This window comes from Sphaerodactylus townsendi, linkage group LG12 (genome assembly GCF_021028975.2).
Source record: "Sphaerodactylus townsendi isolate TG3544 linkage group LG12, MPM_Stown_v2.3, whole genome shotgun sequence".
Lineage (NCBI taxonomy): Eukaryota > Metazoa > Chordata > Lepidosauria > Squamata > Sphaerodactylidae > Sphaerodactylus > Sphaerodactylus townsendi.
The window spans coordinates 50,411,669-50,428,091 of record NC_059436.1 but is presented as its reverse complement, the minus strand read 5'-3'; the positions used below and the strand labels follow the sequence as shown (position 1 = coordinate 50,428,091).

At 46.7% G+C, this 16,423-nt stretch overlaps 1 protein-coding gene across 10 annotated transcripts in view; it reads left to right on the top strand.

Annotated features, from left to right (window-relative positions):
- The window catches only part of DNM1 (dynamin 1), a 221,228-nt gene that overhangs the window by 109,117 nt on the left and 95,688 nt on the right, over positions 1-16,423 (top strand). For 8 of the 10 annotated variants that reach the window (XR_007245887.1, XR_007245886.1, XM_048512473.1 and 5 more), the window contains exons 11-14: positions 7,415-7,501; positions 10,844-10,914; positions 12,841-12,892; positions 14,303-14,314. Coding sequence is in view for 8 of the 10 variants with exons in the window: in XM_048512473.1 (XP_048368430.1) it covers positions 7,415-7,501; positions 10,844-10,914; positions 12,841-12,892; positions 14,303-14,314 (222 nt within the window). In the remaining 2 variants the exon portion in view is untranslated. The remainder of the gene's footprint in view (positions 1-7,414; positions 7,502-10,843; positions 10,915-12,840; positions 12,893-14,302; positions 14,315-16,423) is intronic. The other 2 variants (XM_048512475.1, XM_048512474.1) reach the window with 1 other exon arrangement.

Sequence of the window (16,423 nt, the reverse complement as noted above, 5' to 3'; positions counted from 1 at the left end):
CACTTGGCAGGTTCGCCTGCTCTCCCGTACAGAACGATGGCATTTCTGGGTGCTGCTTTGTGCTACTCCCTTCCCTTCCCCTGGCCTTTGCATCCCGATGCATGATCCCTTGTGGGTGTGATCTTTCTTATCAGTGGTTTGCTGTGTGCCCAGCTCTGCTTTCCCTGCGCATGTCCGAGTATGAAGTTCCTGCATGAATTCTGTTGAACGTGACTGTCAGAGTTTTCTGTCCCCCCTCCCTTTCGTGTGCAAATTGTGCCAAATGATCAAGGTTTGAATAAACTGAGAAAATTGCACAGCTCGGGAGTATTTTACTTTGTGTCATTATGATGGTTATAATTTTTTCGTTCTCTCGACATAAGAAGCTGAGACTTGCTTAAAGATTTTCCAATTTCCTGTTTCTTTCACATGCATCGTTTTTACTACCGCCAGCAAAAACTTGAGGGAACGGTGCTGTTTCTCTCTGCCTAAAGCAGAGGTGGACGAATCTGTTGCGTGGCCCAAAATCGACCTTGATTGGAATGAAGGAGGCTGCGTTGTCAAAGTATGACATCATCAGGCCGCACCCATCACGTCATCAGGGGTTATCCCGTAAAATAAATTCTATAGATAAATTTCGAGTTGCAAGCTTATGCTCCTTCAGTTTAACGGGGTTAGGAAAGGAAAGGAGAGGGAGCTAAGTCCTTTAACTTTCACTCAGTTTTAGTGATCGACATCTGGCTCCTTGCTTGCTTGTTAGCATATTAAAGGGGAAAAATGTCCTTAGCGTCGGCATCTCTTGGCAGGTGCCTGAGAGCGTCAGTCTCTCTCTTGTGGTACTGTGTTACAGGCCCCCCGGCTACTCTGAGTGGGCCCCTGCTTAGAGCAGTATCCAGTCAGGGACATGAGTCCAGTAACATCTACTGAGACGCCAAATTTTTGGGGAGGGGGCGGTTCATGCTGTACCACACGTGTTCCTGGTTTGCAGGAGGCCCTCAAGCTGCATGCTGTACACCCGCAGTCTTACACAGCAGATTGTTAAGAGATTTTTTTTTAAATTCAGACACCCCCAGTCTTGGTAATTTAGAGTTCAGGATTGGCTGAACCTCTTCAGAATGGTTTCGGTGGGTGATTACCCACTGGCTCTCTGGGGCACGCAGAGGGACTGGAAGCGAATCGGGGCAAGAAACCTTGTGCCGACGCTCTTCCTTTTTGCGGCGCCCCAAGAGAGGAGTCGCATCAGGGGGGAAAAAATCTTGTCCGGATATGTTTCTTCTCTGCAGTGCGCCAACAGAGGAGGCACGTCGGGGCAAGATTTCTTGTCCTGACCCGCTTCTTCTTGCCCTGCCGCGTGCTCAGTGACGTAGGTATAGATTTTTTGTGGGGGGGGGGTTCGGGGGCAAGGCCATGCCCCAACCTGCCTCTGGATGCGTCGCCACGCCTCCCCAAGCCCCACCCCCAGCCTAAGTGCTTATAAAAGCAGCTCTCTGAGGCAAGGGATGGCAGACTCCCGTGACCCACCCGCCCCGCCTCCCCCACCCGTGACCCCGCCTCCCCCACTGGGGGATGGAGGCACCCGCTTTGGGAGTCCATAACTTTGTACTCCCTGGACCAACCTTCACCAAACCGGGGTGGAATCAGCAGCAGACTATCCTGATGATACCACCTAGGTTTAGTGAAGTTTGATTCAGGGGGTCCAAAGATATGGACCCTCAAATGGGTAGACCCATCTACTATTAGCTCCCATTGGAAACAATGGGGGATGGGGCATCTCTTTTGGGGGTCCATAACTTTGGACCTCATGAACCAAACTTTACCAAACTTGGCTGGTATCATCAGGAGTGTCACCTGATGATAGCCTGAAATTTTGTTGCCACTAGCCTAAAAACTGCGCCCCCTGCAGGCCAAAAACCGGAAAAACACTTTAAAAATACAAAAACCCACCAACGGGGCGGGCGGAGCTTCGGACATGCAATGGGGGGGGTCTGAAACCCCCCCTTACCTATGTCCTTGTGCATGCTTCTCGCTTTCCATGAGGAAAGCAAGAGAACTTCTGGCACGACTTTTTGCATCAGAGCAGGGCAAGAGTGGCGAACATTCAGTTGTGGGTAATCGGCCCGCGACATTCAATGGTTAATTCATGCCAATATGAAGTGACTCGGTTTCCACACTGGAAGATTCCCTTATACAGGATACTTTAAATTAACTAATTTGCATAGTCCTAATTTGAAGCCTTGTGTTAACGATTCCTTTTTCTGTCCGTTTCAATCTAAGCAAGTATTTCAAGGGCTGAGGAGGCAAAGTCTATTCCACACACCCACTCAGGGGCGTAACGAGGCAAACTGTAGCCCTGGGCAAAACCTGAGTTGGATGCCCCCCCCCCCCATTGACAGTAACGTGGGGGTGCCATCATGACAGTCTCCAGATGATACCCTGAAATTTTGGTGCTGATACATCCAAAAATGCACCCCCTGCAGGACCATCCCAGAAATTTGCCCAAGAATCTTTGTTCTGCATTGAGTTTTCTGCATTGCTGTCAATGGGGGTTGCAGGCTGGGGGGGCGGGGGGGGCACATTTCTGAAGGCACAGTCTCAAAAATTTCAGGGTATCATCAAGAGACTCCCTAATCAGGAGACTGCCCCAGGTTTGGTGCAGTTTGGTTCAGGGGGGCCAAAGTTATGGACCCTCAAAACTGTAGCCCCCATCTCCTATTAGCTCCCATTGTAAACAATGGGGGATGGGGGCACCCCCTTTGGAAGTCCATAACTTTGGACTCCCTGAACCAAACCTCACCAAACTTGGGGGGTAGCATAAGAACAGTCCCCTGATGATTCTGGTGCCGCTAGCCTAAAAACTGTGTCCCCTGCAGGCCAAAAATGGAAAACCACTACAAATACCCCCAAACGAACTCTGCATTTTGATGCCCCCCCACAAGGTGGTGCCCTGGGCAGCTGCCCACCTTACCCAATGGGCATTACGCCCCTGCACCCACATAACCAGCATTTGGCAAGTGCTACCCAGAGCTCCATTGATTAGCATGTCGAACCCCTTTGCTGTTTTTCTACCAGAACAAGGGTTGTCTAGCAGATCCATTCCTGCACTGCCCAATCCAGCAATTGCTCTCCAGGCTATTCACAATTAGGCTGAATGACTTGTAAATTTCTTCCATAGAGTATTTCCATATGTGTGCAAGATAACAAAGCCTGCAGGATCATAGCAATGCTGATTGCTTAACGGTGTAACCAAATACCTTTCCCAAGAAGCTGAATTATATATTTTTTTCACCTTTGCAGAATATAATGTAGTAGTAAATAAATCCCAGATGCTTCAGTAAAGAACAGCAAAAGTCTCCTGTACTGTGCAGCTTGGAGTGATTTCTACAGTCTGCTTGGAGCAAATACCTTGAAGCTATTTCTCCAATCTGATGTTGTCTCACATTTTCTCTAACAAAAGGCCACCCTGGAGTACACTTGGTTATAAATGCCACTCTGGTTTCAGTTGTGGGGTTACTGTTAAGTCGTGAAGATAAAACCAAAGTTTGGATTTCATCTGGCAACGTCATGTCAGCTAAAACTGACATCGCCAACTATCACTCCAATAATGCCATTTATTTACATTTTCTGATATTTATATCTATTCCTCCCCTGCCCACAAAAAAAAGAAGACAAAATCCATTTACAGTCTTAAACTTGCCTTAGGTTGAATTCACGTCAATATATGGGCCTTTCCCCACTTTTCCTTCTACCACCGTCGCTGCGGCCACTCACTGCTAAGTGCCAAGATCATTTCTGGCGCTGGCTACTAGGTTTCCCCATGACCCCGCGCTATGAGTCACTGTGCATGCAAGCCAGTTTCTTTGAAGAGCGCTTAGGAATGACGCTGGCTATTGAGATACCGCTGACAGCGTAGTGTCGCGGCTGCGTTGTCGCCGCCCCTGTAGTGGGGAGTGCCGCGGGACCCCACGCTACTTGGCCCGAGTAGTGCGCAGCAGAAGGTAAGTGGGGAAAGGCCCTATGATAACTATTAACCCCAATTAGAGTTTTTAAACACAATCCATATAAAATTAGCGTAAATATATCCATTTGTAAAAAAAACAGCAAGGGATGTTGAAACATTCTGAAATAAAAACATCTCTTCTTGAGAGAAAGGTTGTTATACGAAAATCTACCCCAGGGGGGTCTTTAATAGTAGGCTACCCAACAGAGTTCCTATGGAGGATCTTCCTTTAATCTAGCACGTGGTTTAAAAATCGAACAGTGATAAAGAGGAATGAATCCTGAAGTCAAAAGCACTTCCATAGCCCACAAATAAAGGCCGTTTCCGCACGGCCACGGTAAGGGTTGGGTCGGCGTACATGACGCCGACCCAACCCCTCTGGGACCGTTCACATGAATGGTCCCAGAACCTCCCGGGACGACGGCGCTGCGCCGTCGTCAGGTCCACCTACCTGCTCTGCGGCCCTCCAACACGTCGCCGAGGCCAGGGGACACGTCCCCCTGCCCTGCGCGACCGCTCCGGAGTCGCAGGGCAGGGGGGGAGTGTCCCCAGGCCTCGGCGACGCGCCAGAGGACCGCAGAGCAGGTAGGTGGACCGGACACGGGGGGAGGGAAGGCGCATTGGAGCTGCTGCCGTTCACACGGCAGCGGCTCCAAGCTGCCGTTTTCGATAAACCTCGCTTGGGAAGTGAGGTTGGAAAACGGCGGCTTCGCGCCGCTCAGGCGGCGCGGCTGCAAAGCAGCTGCGCCCCCTGTGCGCATGGCTCCCTGGGGACAGCGTTTTTGCCATCCCCAGGGCGCCGTATTTGGCCCGTGCGGAAAGGGCCAAAGAGATTACTAGCGCAGTCCTTGGGTGGAAGCACAGATGTTGGTGGGAGTAAATCTGAGTAGATGGATAGAATTCTGAACTCTGCTTAAGATGGCATTGTCAAATGTCTCTTCTATTTTTCTTGATTCTGACAACGTGGATACTATTTTCTTTCATAGAGATTTCCCCAGCATTTAATATGAATCCACTAAGGTTAAATCCTTCTCAAACAGTTTTCAGTACCATACTCTCAACTGTTTCAGAGGAAAAACCAACAGCATGCCAAAAACATTATTCTCATACCAAAAAGCACTGTCATGCCTACCATATGACTATTACACATTGTAGAGTGTTCTTCCCGATTTCTGCAATTTATTTTATCTGAAATAACCTGTCCTGTGCTAAAGTAAAATCCAGCACTAAAAGATGTACTTGGAAAACGTTATTCTCTACAGCGAACTGTACAAAATGTCTGCAGTTGCTGTGGTGTGAAATGGCACACTATATACATTATTCATGGCACTGTGCATGTCAAAAGACAAGATAAGCCCCTTCTTAAACTGGTAGAAACTGGACTGGGCATTCTGAAGAGTGATTGTGCTAGCAACTTCCACTGTTTAAAAAAAACAAGGCATCCTCAAGAACAAAGGCAATTCACTTTATATTAGCATGAATAGACTAATAACTGGGTTTGCCTTTATGGGCGATTCCGCACATGAGTAAAATAGGTTCGACCCAGTTCCCTGAGAAGGGTACTGACCTAGATCGAAGCCATTGTTGTTCCCCACTGCAACCAGCTTGATCCCAGCTCGGAGGGCGGAATCATCCTGTGCCTCTTCGCCGCTCCGTTCCGATTGGCTACTGTTCTACGGCCATGTTCTGTCTATCCCCACACACATTATTTAAAAAACTGCCACAGGTGTGGAGGGACGAAGGTGGCGTTTTTTGATTGGCCAGCTGTATGCTTGCCCGAAACACTCAGCTGTGATTGGCTGAATGGGAGATTCCTGGCACCAGAGATTCCGCACTTTACTGGAATCGAGCTGAGTTCGAGCGTGGTTCCCTGAAAAAGTAGTAGTTCCCAACTGGAGTCAGAAATTTGACCGTTACACGGGGCGAAGCTGGTACAAAACCACGTCGATCCCAGTGGTTGTGCGGAGCACTTAGATCGAACGCAGCTTGAGCTTAGGTTGATAACTCAAGTGCGGAATCGACCTATGTGGATCTTTCCCATTCCATTTCTTCTAGTCCTAGTCTTCCTCCTGGCAGTTCAGGGAGGGTTAGGGTTTGGAAATCTTCTGACATAACAACTGATCTCCAGATTATATAGATCAGTTCCCTGGCCAAAAACGGCTGTTTTGGAGGGTGGACTATATGTTATGATATTCCCCTCTGGCCTCTCCTTTCTCCAGCCCGAACCCTAGCCTCTTCAGGTTCCAGCTCCACCTTTACAAATTTCCCAATCCAGAGCTGGCAATCTGAGTTGTGAAAAAGGTCCCAACCCATTTTATTCTCAAGAACACCCCTGTGAGGTAGGTTCAGCTGTGATACTTGCAGGTCCAACACCTCACCCCCACTTTCCTTTCTCCACCCAATACAGGATTTGCTGAATGTGTAGCCATGCACTGGTGGCATCTTGCCTAGAAACCTGGGCAACCAGAGACCCCAGAATGTTGTCGCCATGACAGGGAATTTTGAATCCTGCTGCTGTCCAGTTTATGAATTCCCTAGAATGGACCAGGTTATTCACTTTACAAACAGAAGTGGGATTCCCTGCTAAGTAGCATCCAAAACATGGGTTGCCGTCATCCTAATAAAGAGTTTCTCCAAAAGACTCATAATTTGGTCCAGTGTTTCCCAACCTTTTCGACACCGTGGTACCCTTGACCTCGCTCTTCATATCTCAGGGTACCCCTGAGGTTCATTTGATATATTTTTTGCATTTTTTAGGTTTTTTTTCCATTTTTGGCCTGTAGGTGGGGGGTGTGGCAAGCAGGGGGAGAGGAGGGAAAGCAGCATCGACAGCCACATTGTTTGTTTGCCTAAATATGACATGGATTGGGGGGATTTAAAGGGAGAGCTCCATTTAAATCTACCCCCCGCAATCCACACCGAATTTAGGCAAATAAAACAATGCTGTTTTTCAGTGTTGTTTAAAGGGAGCCCATGAAGCTTCCAACCCTCCCTTCAAAACCCATTTGATTCCAGTAGGGGGGGGGGCAGGCGGTAGCATTGTCATGGTACCCCTGGGACGGGCTCATGGTACCCCAGGGTACCACGGAACCCTGGTTGAGAGTCACTGATTTGGTCTGTGCTCTGAGCTGACAGCTGGCCTTAAAATATCAATTATTCTTTCCTGAGAAAACAAGCAGACATGGACAGTCCCCCTACGTCTGCGAGAAACGGAGATGCTTGGTTTAGTAGGGAAGAGCGAATCTTATAGCTTGGCTGGACTTTGGAAAATCTCTCTGCAATTCCAACTTTCCTATAATCCCTCTCTTCATCTGCCCCCTCCATACCTACCAGGCCATCTGAGGTGGCTTGGGGGCTGGTGGTGTTATTTCCCTGCCCGCCTTCCATTCCCTGTTTCCCTATATGCACATGTTTTTCCCCCCTTCTCTTTCTGTGCAGCTCAGCCAGTACCCCCACCTGCGGGAGGAAATGGAGAGAATTGTTACAACCCACATTCGTGAGCGAGAGGGCCGGACCAAGGACCAGGTATGCTCCAGAAGTTTCATGTTTATATCCTTCTGGGGTGGGGGGAAGGTACTCAGAGTTGTAGGCACATAGCCCTATGAATTAAGTTGTTTTTAAGGTCTTCTTGTCCCGGCCTGGCACCTTGAGTCTGCCCTTTTTCTGATACAAAGCAAGAACATGGCTAAATGGTTAGGCTCTTTGTCTAGAAAATAGGGCAACAGAGAACAATACTGATAAGGTGAGGCTGGGCCTTAGTTCATAATACGTCAAAGGTGACAAACTAACATCGTCCAATAGGGCATTAGTTTGCCCCCAAATGTTTTGGGTAAAGTAAAGTGACCAGATTTTTCCAATTAAAAAGTGGGGCGTGGGTGCGCACCCACAGCACACTGCCTTTTGCGGCAGCGCTCCCCAGTCAGAAAACAGGGAAGCGCTTCCCTGTTTCCTGACTGGGGAGCGCCGCCGCAAAAGGCAGTGTGCTGCTGCGGGCCATTGTCCCTAATCGGGACAATGGCATAAGCCCAGCGGGACGCGGGACACTCTATGCAAAAGCATGAGTGTCCCGCTAAAATCGGGACGGCTGGTCCCCGTAGGGTAAAGGGATGATCTCCACCCTTTGCAATGATTGATTGAAGATGATTGTACTTTGGGGTGTATTCTTTCTATTGCTATTCTGATGTAACCTATAAAAATGAGAACCCGCAGCCATTTAAGTGTGGCTCCTCTGAGACCAGCTTGCCCGTTTGTTGGCCTGGATAAAATATTTATTTGATTTTATTCATTGTCGGCTTGAGCTTTTTGGCTTAAATATTTTGAACCTGCTACCCCACGGTAACAACGTTGCGTGGATACTGAAGAACGTAGAGGCACGTGCATCTTTTAAAATAATTGCAACCATGTCTTACCTTGAATTTGGAAACTTCTGGAGGGCTGTGTGTTGCAAGCACAAATGAACCCACACACACACTCTCTCTCCTCCTGCCCTGGCTCATGTCCATGACTGAGAAATGGGATGGGACTTTTGTATAGAGGGGTGCTGAGGAATTCTAACTTTTGAACTGTCCTCCATAATTTGTCATTGAATTCACAAAGAACCAGGAAATGTGAATAAGGAAGTGGGAACCAACTTCAGCCTCCTGTTGCTGGAGGAGAAAGGGGAATGATAATGAAATGTATGAGGAGGAAACCCTGAATCCTTAGCTGACGGTTTCAGGCACAAAACCTTTTTAAAGGACTTGAGCCAGGGATGGGGTGGGCTAAGAGGAGCAGCAGTGGCATAGGAGGTCAAGAGCTCGTGTATCTAATCTGGAGGAATCAGGTTTGATTCCCCGCTCTGCTGCCTGAGCTGTGGAGGCTTATCTGGGGAATTCAGATTAGCCTGTGCACTCCCACACCCACCAGCTGGGTGACCTTGGACTAGTCATAGGTTCTGGGAGCTCTCTCAGCCCCACCTACCTCACAGGGTGTTTGTTGTGAGGGGGAAAGGGCAAGGAGATTGTAAGCCCCTTTGAGTCTCCTAGTCTCCTGCAGGAGAGAAAGGGGGGATATAAATCCAAACTCCTCCTCCTCCTCCTCCTCCTCCTCCTCCTCCTCCTCCTCCTCCTCTTCTTCTTCTTCTTCTTCTTCTTCTTCTTCTTCTTCTTCTTCTTCTTCTTCTTCTGGACCCACTAATCAAACGCAGGACACAGCCAGCATTAATCCCAAAGAACTATATTCCGTATGAATCTGTTCACTATATATTGTCGAAGGCTTTCACAGCCGGAATCACTGGGGCGCTGTGTGGTTTCTGAGCTGTATGACTGTGTTCTAGCAGCATTCTCTCCTCACGTTTCGTCTGCATCTGTGGCTGGCATCTTTAGATCCTTCGGATTCGTCAGGAGAAAATGCTACTAGAACATGGCCATACGGCTCAGAGACCACACAGCACCCCAGTCTGGTTATGTTTTGTAACAGAAATGGATTGAGCATTTGAGCTGCTGGTTTGTGCGTGAGCAGTGAACCATTTAATTAGTAACTTACTCTCGGGAACCTGTGGGAACCTGCTGGATCCCACCTCTGGTTACCATGTTTTAGAATTAAATGGAAAACTACAGTGGGACACTGGCTCTGGAGAAAGAACACTTGGCTTATTTTTGTGAACTGATGTGTTGCTATTTCATAGAAATTCAGTATACAAGAGAAAACCAGAATACATAGAAAATATAGGCTCTCACTAGAGTAAATGAAACCTTCTTTATGAGGTCAGTTTACCTCATAAAATGCCTGGACTTTTCCTATAAATCTGGATCTGGAGTGAAATTTCTGAAATATTAAGGTTGCCTGGCTGTGTAGTGCCTCAGGGCAGAAAAAGTTTTATATGTTCACTTAGTCCATTTTATTCTGCTCTCCCTCAAAGTTTTATGAAGCTGTTTAATACGTTTTTATCCTGCCCTCCCTCCAAGGTTCTCAGAGCAAAACACATTGTTCTCCCCTTCATTTTAACCTTGCAACATCTCAGCAAGGTGTGTTAGAGAAACCCAGAAGGTTTCAAGGTCTTCCCAGTGTACTAACTACAGCGCTACACTGATGTTGTGTACAATTTTGTAGTAACAGAAGTAAAATACACTCCAGAAGCCTTTGCGGCTGGCCAAAGTTTTCTGGTTTTAACATACACACACCAAGATAATTAAAGAACCCAGTTGATGTACACCCCTTTGTTTCTGTCTGATAGGTACTTTCTTTAAGAAAAGGAGATTAAAATACCAGGTACAAGCTGTTAGCTTTTTGTAACAAGGTCTGATGTAATGTTTAAGGGAGTTTATGAATTTTGCTAAAGGTATAAAAAGTTTGTTTAAATAGGTTATGTATATTAGGATTAAAACGGTTTGATAACTACTACAGCAGGTTTTGCCACAGTCAATGTACAATAACTTTTCAAAATTATTGAAATGGAAGCAGAGTTCTATATATTTACATGCATTGCTCAGCATTAAACCCTTTTTAAATCGATTGATGATTTCATCAGTAGTTCTTCTTCTTCTTCTTCTTCTTCTTCTTCTTCTTCTTCTTCTTCTTCTTCTTCTTCTTCTTCTTCTTCTTCTTCTTCTTCTTCTTCTTCTTCTTCTTCTTCTTCTTCTTCTTCTTCTTCTTCTTCTTCTTCTGGACCCACTAATCAAACACAGGACACAGCCAGCATTAATCCCAAAGAACTATATTCCGTATGAATCTGTTCACTATATATTGTCAAAGGCTATATATATATATATAGGCACTATATATTGTCAAAGGCAATATATATCCTGTTTGTGCTGTTCCTTTGCAAAAGCCAACTCTCTGTTATTACTGTATTGATATATCAATACAAGCCTTATCTTCCCTCTCCAGGTCATGCTCTTGATAGACATTGAGCTGGCTTATATGAATACAAACCATGAAGATTTCATTGGATTTGCCAAGTAAGTATCAGGGGCGAAAGGAACTGGATGTGTTTCTGAGAATCTCTTATAACATACTGGTATTCCAGCAGTTAAATCCTATCTAGTTATTCGAGTTTAAGTTTTTTGATATCCACAGATTTTGACTTGAGCAACTTTGCACAGGGCTTCCTAGTGATTCATTTGGGTGAAGTGTTTTGCCTCTGTTGTCATGTTTTGAAAGTTTTCATAACCATCTTTTCCTGCTCATAACATCCGTATCATTGGTCATGGAAAGTCACGTGATTTCATGATTTGGGGATGTGTGTATCTGGGAATCTCTTATGCCTTTGGAGAAGGTATCTGAAAAATGAGGTACAGTGTTCATTGTATGGCACTTTGAACCCTGAATTGCATGGACGGAACAAGGTGAATCTAGATCCCCTTCAAGAACTGTGTGTCATTCATATATTTATTGCAAGATGCGGATGGTGGGGGGGGGGAGCTGAAATTGGTTATGGAAACACCTTTAGTCAACTACCTTAAAAGGACCGCATGAAGTTTTCTCTGCAGTCGCCAACCAAGGGGATGAATGGCAAATGAGAAAGCTGAGGAGATTAAAGAACTCAAGCTACAGGTTTATTTTTATCTGGTGCTGGGATGTTTGATTTCACGTTATGGCCAATTACTTCAGAATCTTTCTTCAGGCTCTCCTCGCATTTCCCTGTTTACCCGTCAGGAGGCAACCTAGTGCCTGCCCCACAGCTGCTTGCTGAGGTCTCAACCGGCTTCTCCTTTTGCTGTCCATCAGCAGCCTTAAAGGCACAGATCTCACAGATATTCTCTTCCCCTCCCTTCCCATGCACACACACACACACACTTTCTTGCTGCTGCAAGAGAGAGGCTTGTTTTTAAAATAGAAGCTTGTCTCAAATAAATTTTTTTAAATGCCCTCCTGATCATCGAGCAGGTGGGGTGGAGCCAGAAAGAGATCCTGTTTGTGCTGTTCCTTTGCAAAAGCCAACTCTCTGTTATTACTGTATTGATATATCAATACAGGCATTTAGAGAAGTGGGAAGGAGTTGGCAACAGCAAGGAGGGCGAAGGGGAAGTACGCAAACAAGCACCGCAGCACTTACTCATGAGTCGCACGCGCAGCGCCTCGTCCCCCTCACTCACTCTACTTTCCCCCTTGGCTTCAGGGAAGCTGACGCTCGGGCAGCCTGTCTCTATGATTTCTTAAAAGGGCAATGCTCCAAAGATTGCTTAAGCAATCTTTGCAGCATTGCCCTTTTAATAAAGTCATAGAGACAGGCTGCCCGAGCATCAGCTTCCCTGAAGCCAATGGGGAAAGTAAAGAGCCGGCCAGTGGCAGCGACGGTGGCAGCGGGGGGGAGTGAGGGGGGGGCAGGAGCCTCCTGAGCACCCCACAGGCATGCTCCTGGCAACATGGGTGGCCCCATGTCACCATAGCCCTGTGGTGGTGAACCTTTGGCACTCCAGATGTTATCGACTACAATTCCCATCAGCCCCTGCCAGCATGGCCAATTGGCCATGCTGGCAGGGGCTGATGGGAATTGTAGTCCATAACATCTGGAGTGCAAAAGGTTTGCCACCACTGCCATAGGCGGTACGCCTCTGGTGTGAGGGAGTGGTGGAGGGGTGAGACTAGGTGGGCTGGCTGTGGATGGAGGGAAGAGGTCTGGGACAAAGCTGTGCCCACTGGCAAATCTGCCCGCTCTATGAAGCAAAATTAAATTTGTGCTAGAAGTGTTCTTGCTTGCTTGCTGCGGAGAGAATAGAAAGTGAAAGAGGAGCTTGAGGAAATGCGTCTGGACAAGAAATCTTGGGCCAAGCACATTTGCCCCCATTGCGCAGCAGGTGCCTCATGCGTAATCGGCCTCCAGTCCCAAGAAAGTAAAAACTGAACAAGTTTGAAGTGTCTTCCATATTTTACTTCTCCTGTAGTGCTCAGCAGAGGAGCAGCCAGATGAGCAAGAAGAAAGCAGCTGGTAATCAGGTAGGTTGCGTGAATTACCATCACGGTCCGTGATTTCAAGCTATGAGATGGATACACATTTTGCTTTGCAGGTTGTTGAAAAGAAATGTTCATAGAATCATCAAGATGGGACGAACCTGAAGGTCATTTCGTCCAACCTACCCCCACGGAAGCAAAATGCTCCATGTCACAAAGGAAAACAATACCCGGAGGGCTTTAAATTACAGTTGAATAATTGATGACATAAAATAGCTAAAACTGTTAACTGTGCGATGGTTGCCTCCTAGGTTAGACCTGGCAGACTAAATTCCTTGAATTAATCATCGGCTACATGCCTTATTGGGTGAATTCTGTCTAGGGCCTTTCCTTGTGATGAAACACACACACTTTTCTCGGGTGACATCTGTACATAGTCTGTGTAATAAGGGGGAGTCCTGCTGCAAAGAAATTGAGGGCAGCAGTAGTCCTGTTTGATTTTACAGAGGAAAAATGTTTGTTTCTTTGTATATAATCTAAAAAAGCTCTTAGGTTTTTGGAAATCCCATTCTTACAGCATGCCATGAGGGTGCTATTCACTTTATACAACTTTTGAGCTATAGCAGTTAACCAAGAGGCAGCCTCCAGCACCATGATACGAAAAGCTTAATTTGCTAATTTCAAGCCTCAATTTGAAGAGACAGGATCACATCAAAAAAGACTGTATCCTGGTCATTTGGCAGCCCGACTTCATGGAAAAACCAGTGTACTCTTGAGGGACCTTAGATCATGCCCATACCTGAGATTTAAACTATTTTAATAATAACTCCCGCTGTCTAGAACATTTAGCTGTTCTTCCGTGAGGAGAGTCTGTGGATCTTCAGTATTGAAATCTCTGCCCATTCACTAGACTACAATTCCTGGGATTTTGCCGAGAAAGCCATGCCAGATAATCTGAGATAAAACTTCTATACATGGGTAATGTCGAGATATCCGTAATCTTTTCTATCAAAGCCATTTCTGAAGGTAAAGTTTTACCGGTTTGCCTCCCAAATCCAAACTGTGGCCAACTGCGTTCATTCAGACAGAAAAGGTACCTCTGTTTCTCTGGGTGTAGAACTACCAAGAATCCATTCAGTCTGTTAATAGTTCCTTTTTGGATTTGCCTATAGCCAGCATGTGTTTGTTTTTTTAATTTCCTTCTCCCCATTTGCCTTAGCAGATTTTCCTTTGAGATATGGGCTTGATGATATTTTTGCAACCGAAGTACTAATTTGGCAAAAGGGTTTGATTATAAATGTATCCCCCCTCCGCCCTCCGCCGCGCCCTCCATTCCTGGAGCCTAGTTCTTAGTTTCTTTCTCCTGCTCCCGCTTTCTTGAGTAATGATATCTCTTTTCTTTGCTCCTGTCTCCTTCTGCTGCTGCTGTTGTTGCTATGGCCCCCCTTTTTGCAGGATGAGATCCTGGTGAGTAAAAGGCCAGTTGCTGTGCGGTGATAACTAGTACTAATTTAGGTGCATCTGGGGAAAATAGAAATCCTTCCCATCTGTTGGAGACAGGGCACGGAGGAGGAAGTAAAACCCGACGATAGGCCCAGGTGAACAGAAAGCAGGGGAGCAGAGGTCACGAGAATTTAATCACCCATCTGGGTAGAGTGAAAGTAGATAGAGAAGGCTTGTAGAGGAGATCTGGATTTAGAATTATTACTCCCTCAATCAGAACAAAACAGCAGTCCATTTCATAGGGCAGATGTAATAGCTGTGGCTATATACCCTGTTTCCCCGAATATAAGACATCCCCGAAAAATAAGACGTAGTAGAGGTTTTGCTGAAGTGTGAAATATAAGGCATCCTCCGAAAGTAAGGCGTAGCAAAGTTTTTGTTTGGAAGCATGCCCGACGAACAGAACACAGAAAAATGAGACATCCCCTGAAAATAAGACATAGTGCATCTTTGGGAGCAAAAATTAATATAAGACACTGTCTTATATTCGGGGAAACATGGTAGCTGTGGCTATATTGGTTTTTTTTTTCCCTGCACGAACATGAACATTCTGTGGTCAACATACCATGTCTTTAAACATCTGTGTATGGTGTACATACACTAGTATTTCAAAGTTACAAGTATGCCTCCCACACTTTAAATGCTCGCTGGATAAAACACAAATGATATAGGATGACAGTAGGTCCATGTCTTCTACCGGGGCTATGCCTAAATCATATATAAAGCAGTAGGTATATACCATTTGTAAGACCAACGGGGCATGTGGGAACAGGGGCTAAATCCTGCCATCTCCTGCTCTCTGATTTTCTCTTCATGGGCCCTCCCCACAGCTGTTTTTTTTATTCGTATTTTTTTTATTAAAGGGCAGCCCAATCCATTTCGTCCAATGCGGGGGGCCCTGAACGCTCACAGGGAGCAATGGAGGACCGTGCCGATGTGTTTGCCCCTCCGCCGGTGCAAGGGGCATCCCCCACTGGTGCAGATGGTGGAGGCGCCGGTGGTCAATTTGCCCCTCAGCTCTGTGGCGGTGAAACCACAGTATGTCTGCCATGGAGAAACGCTGACATCTGCTGGGATTCTGACATGGGGGGGTGGGCCAGGACATTCCCGGGGATGTAGCCAATGTTAGTTGGCTTCCGCCAGCGTTCCAACCCGGGAACGCCAACTGTCACCCTTTGGATGGAAATTGGTGATTCAGGGTATAGGAGAGATTCCAACCTTCCCTCTGTTCTGCACCACCTTTGGAGGGCCTTTGCCGCATCACCTCTGGCTACCGCAGTACTCCCCTGCAAATTGGATTGCACTCTTAATATCCTGCTTCATTATGAACAACGTACAAAGAGATTCCAGGAGGTGTTCTGGTCAGACACTTTCACCCCTGCTTATCTTCATCAAGAGTTTATCACATGTTTTTTCCAACGGTACCATGGGATCTCTTTTCTCCCAGCTGGGATAATTTCTGCCCCAGTTGTGGGAAAATAATTTAAAGGGACAGAGTAAAAGCAGTGGAAAGGAGGGTGCAGCAAAGGACCCGCACGCCCATCTGATGCTTTAAAGGTGATGGAGAACAAACACTTGCCCCCGTCAAGCATCATTTGTGAGAAAGCCCAGATAGTCCTGGCCAACCCTCCGAACAGTTAGGATGCCATAGAACAGGGGTCTGCAACCTGCGACTCTCCAGATGTTCATGGGCTACAATTCCCATCAGATGTTCATGGACTACAATTCCCATCAGTCCCATCGTGGACTACAATTCCCATCGGCCCCAATTGGCCATGCTGGCAGGGGCTGATGGGAATTGTAGTCCACGAACATGGAGAGCCGCAGGTTGCAGTCTCCTGCCATAGAATGTTGTTCCTGTAGTCAGATATATACACGTTTGGTCCTACAGAGTTGAGCCCATTAGTCATGTCTGGTGGCCTACCATGGACCATAAGCCTTCTGTTGTGTTACCTCCCCAGGATGACCAAAATAGAAGGGAATAATTGAACACTTGGCTGGCCACAGTACATAACTAGAAGGACTGCACTTGCCTTTATAGCTCACAAGTTGCACTGGCCCGCCGCAGTGGTG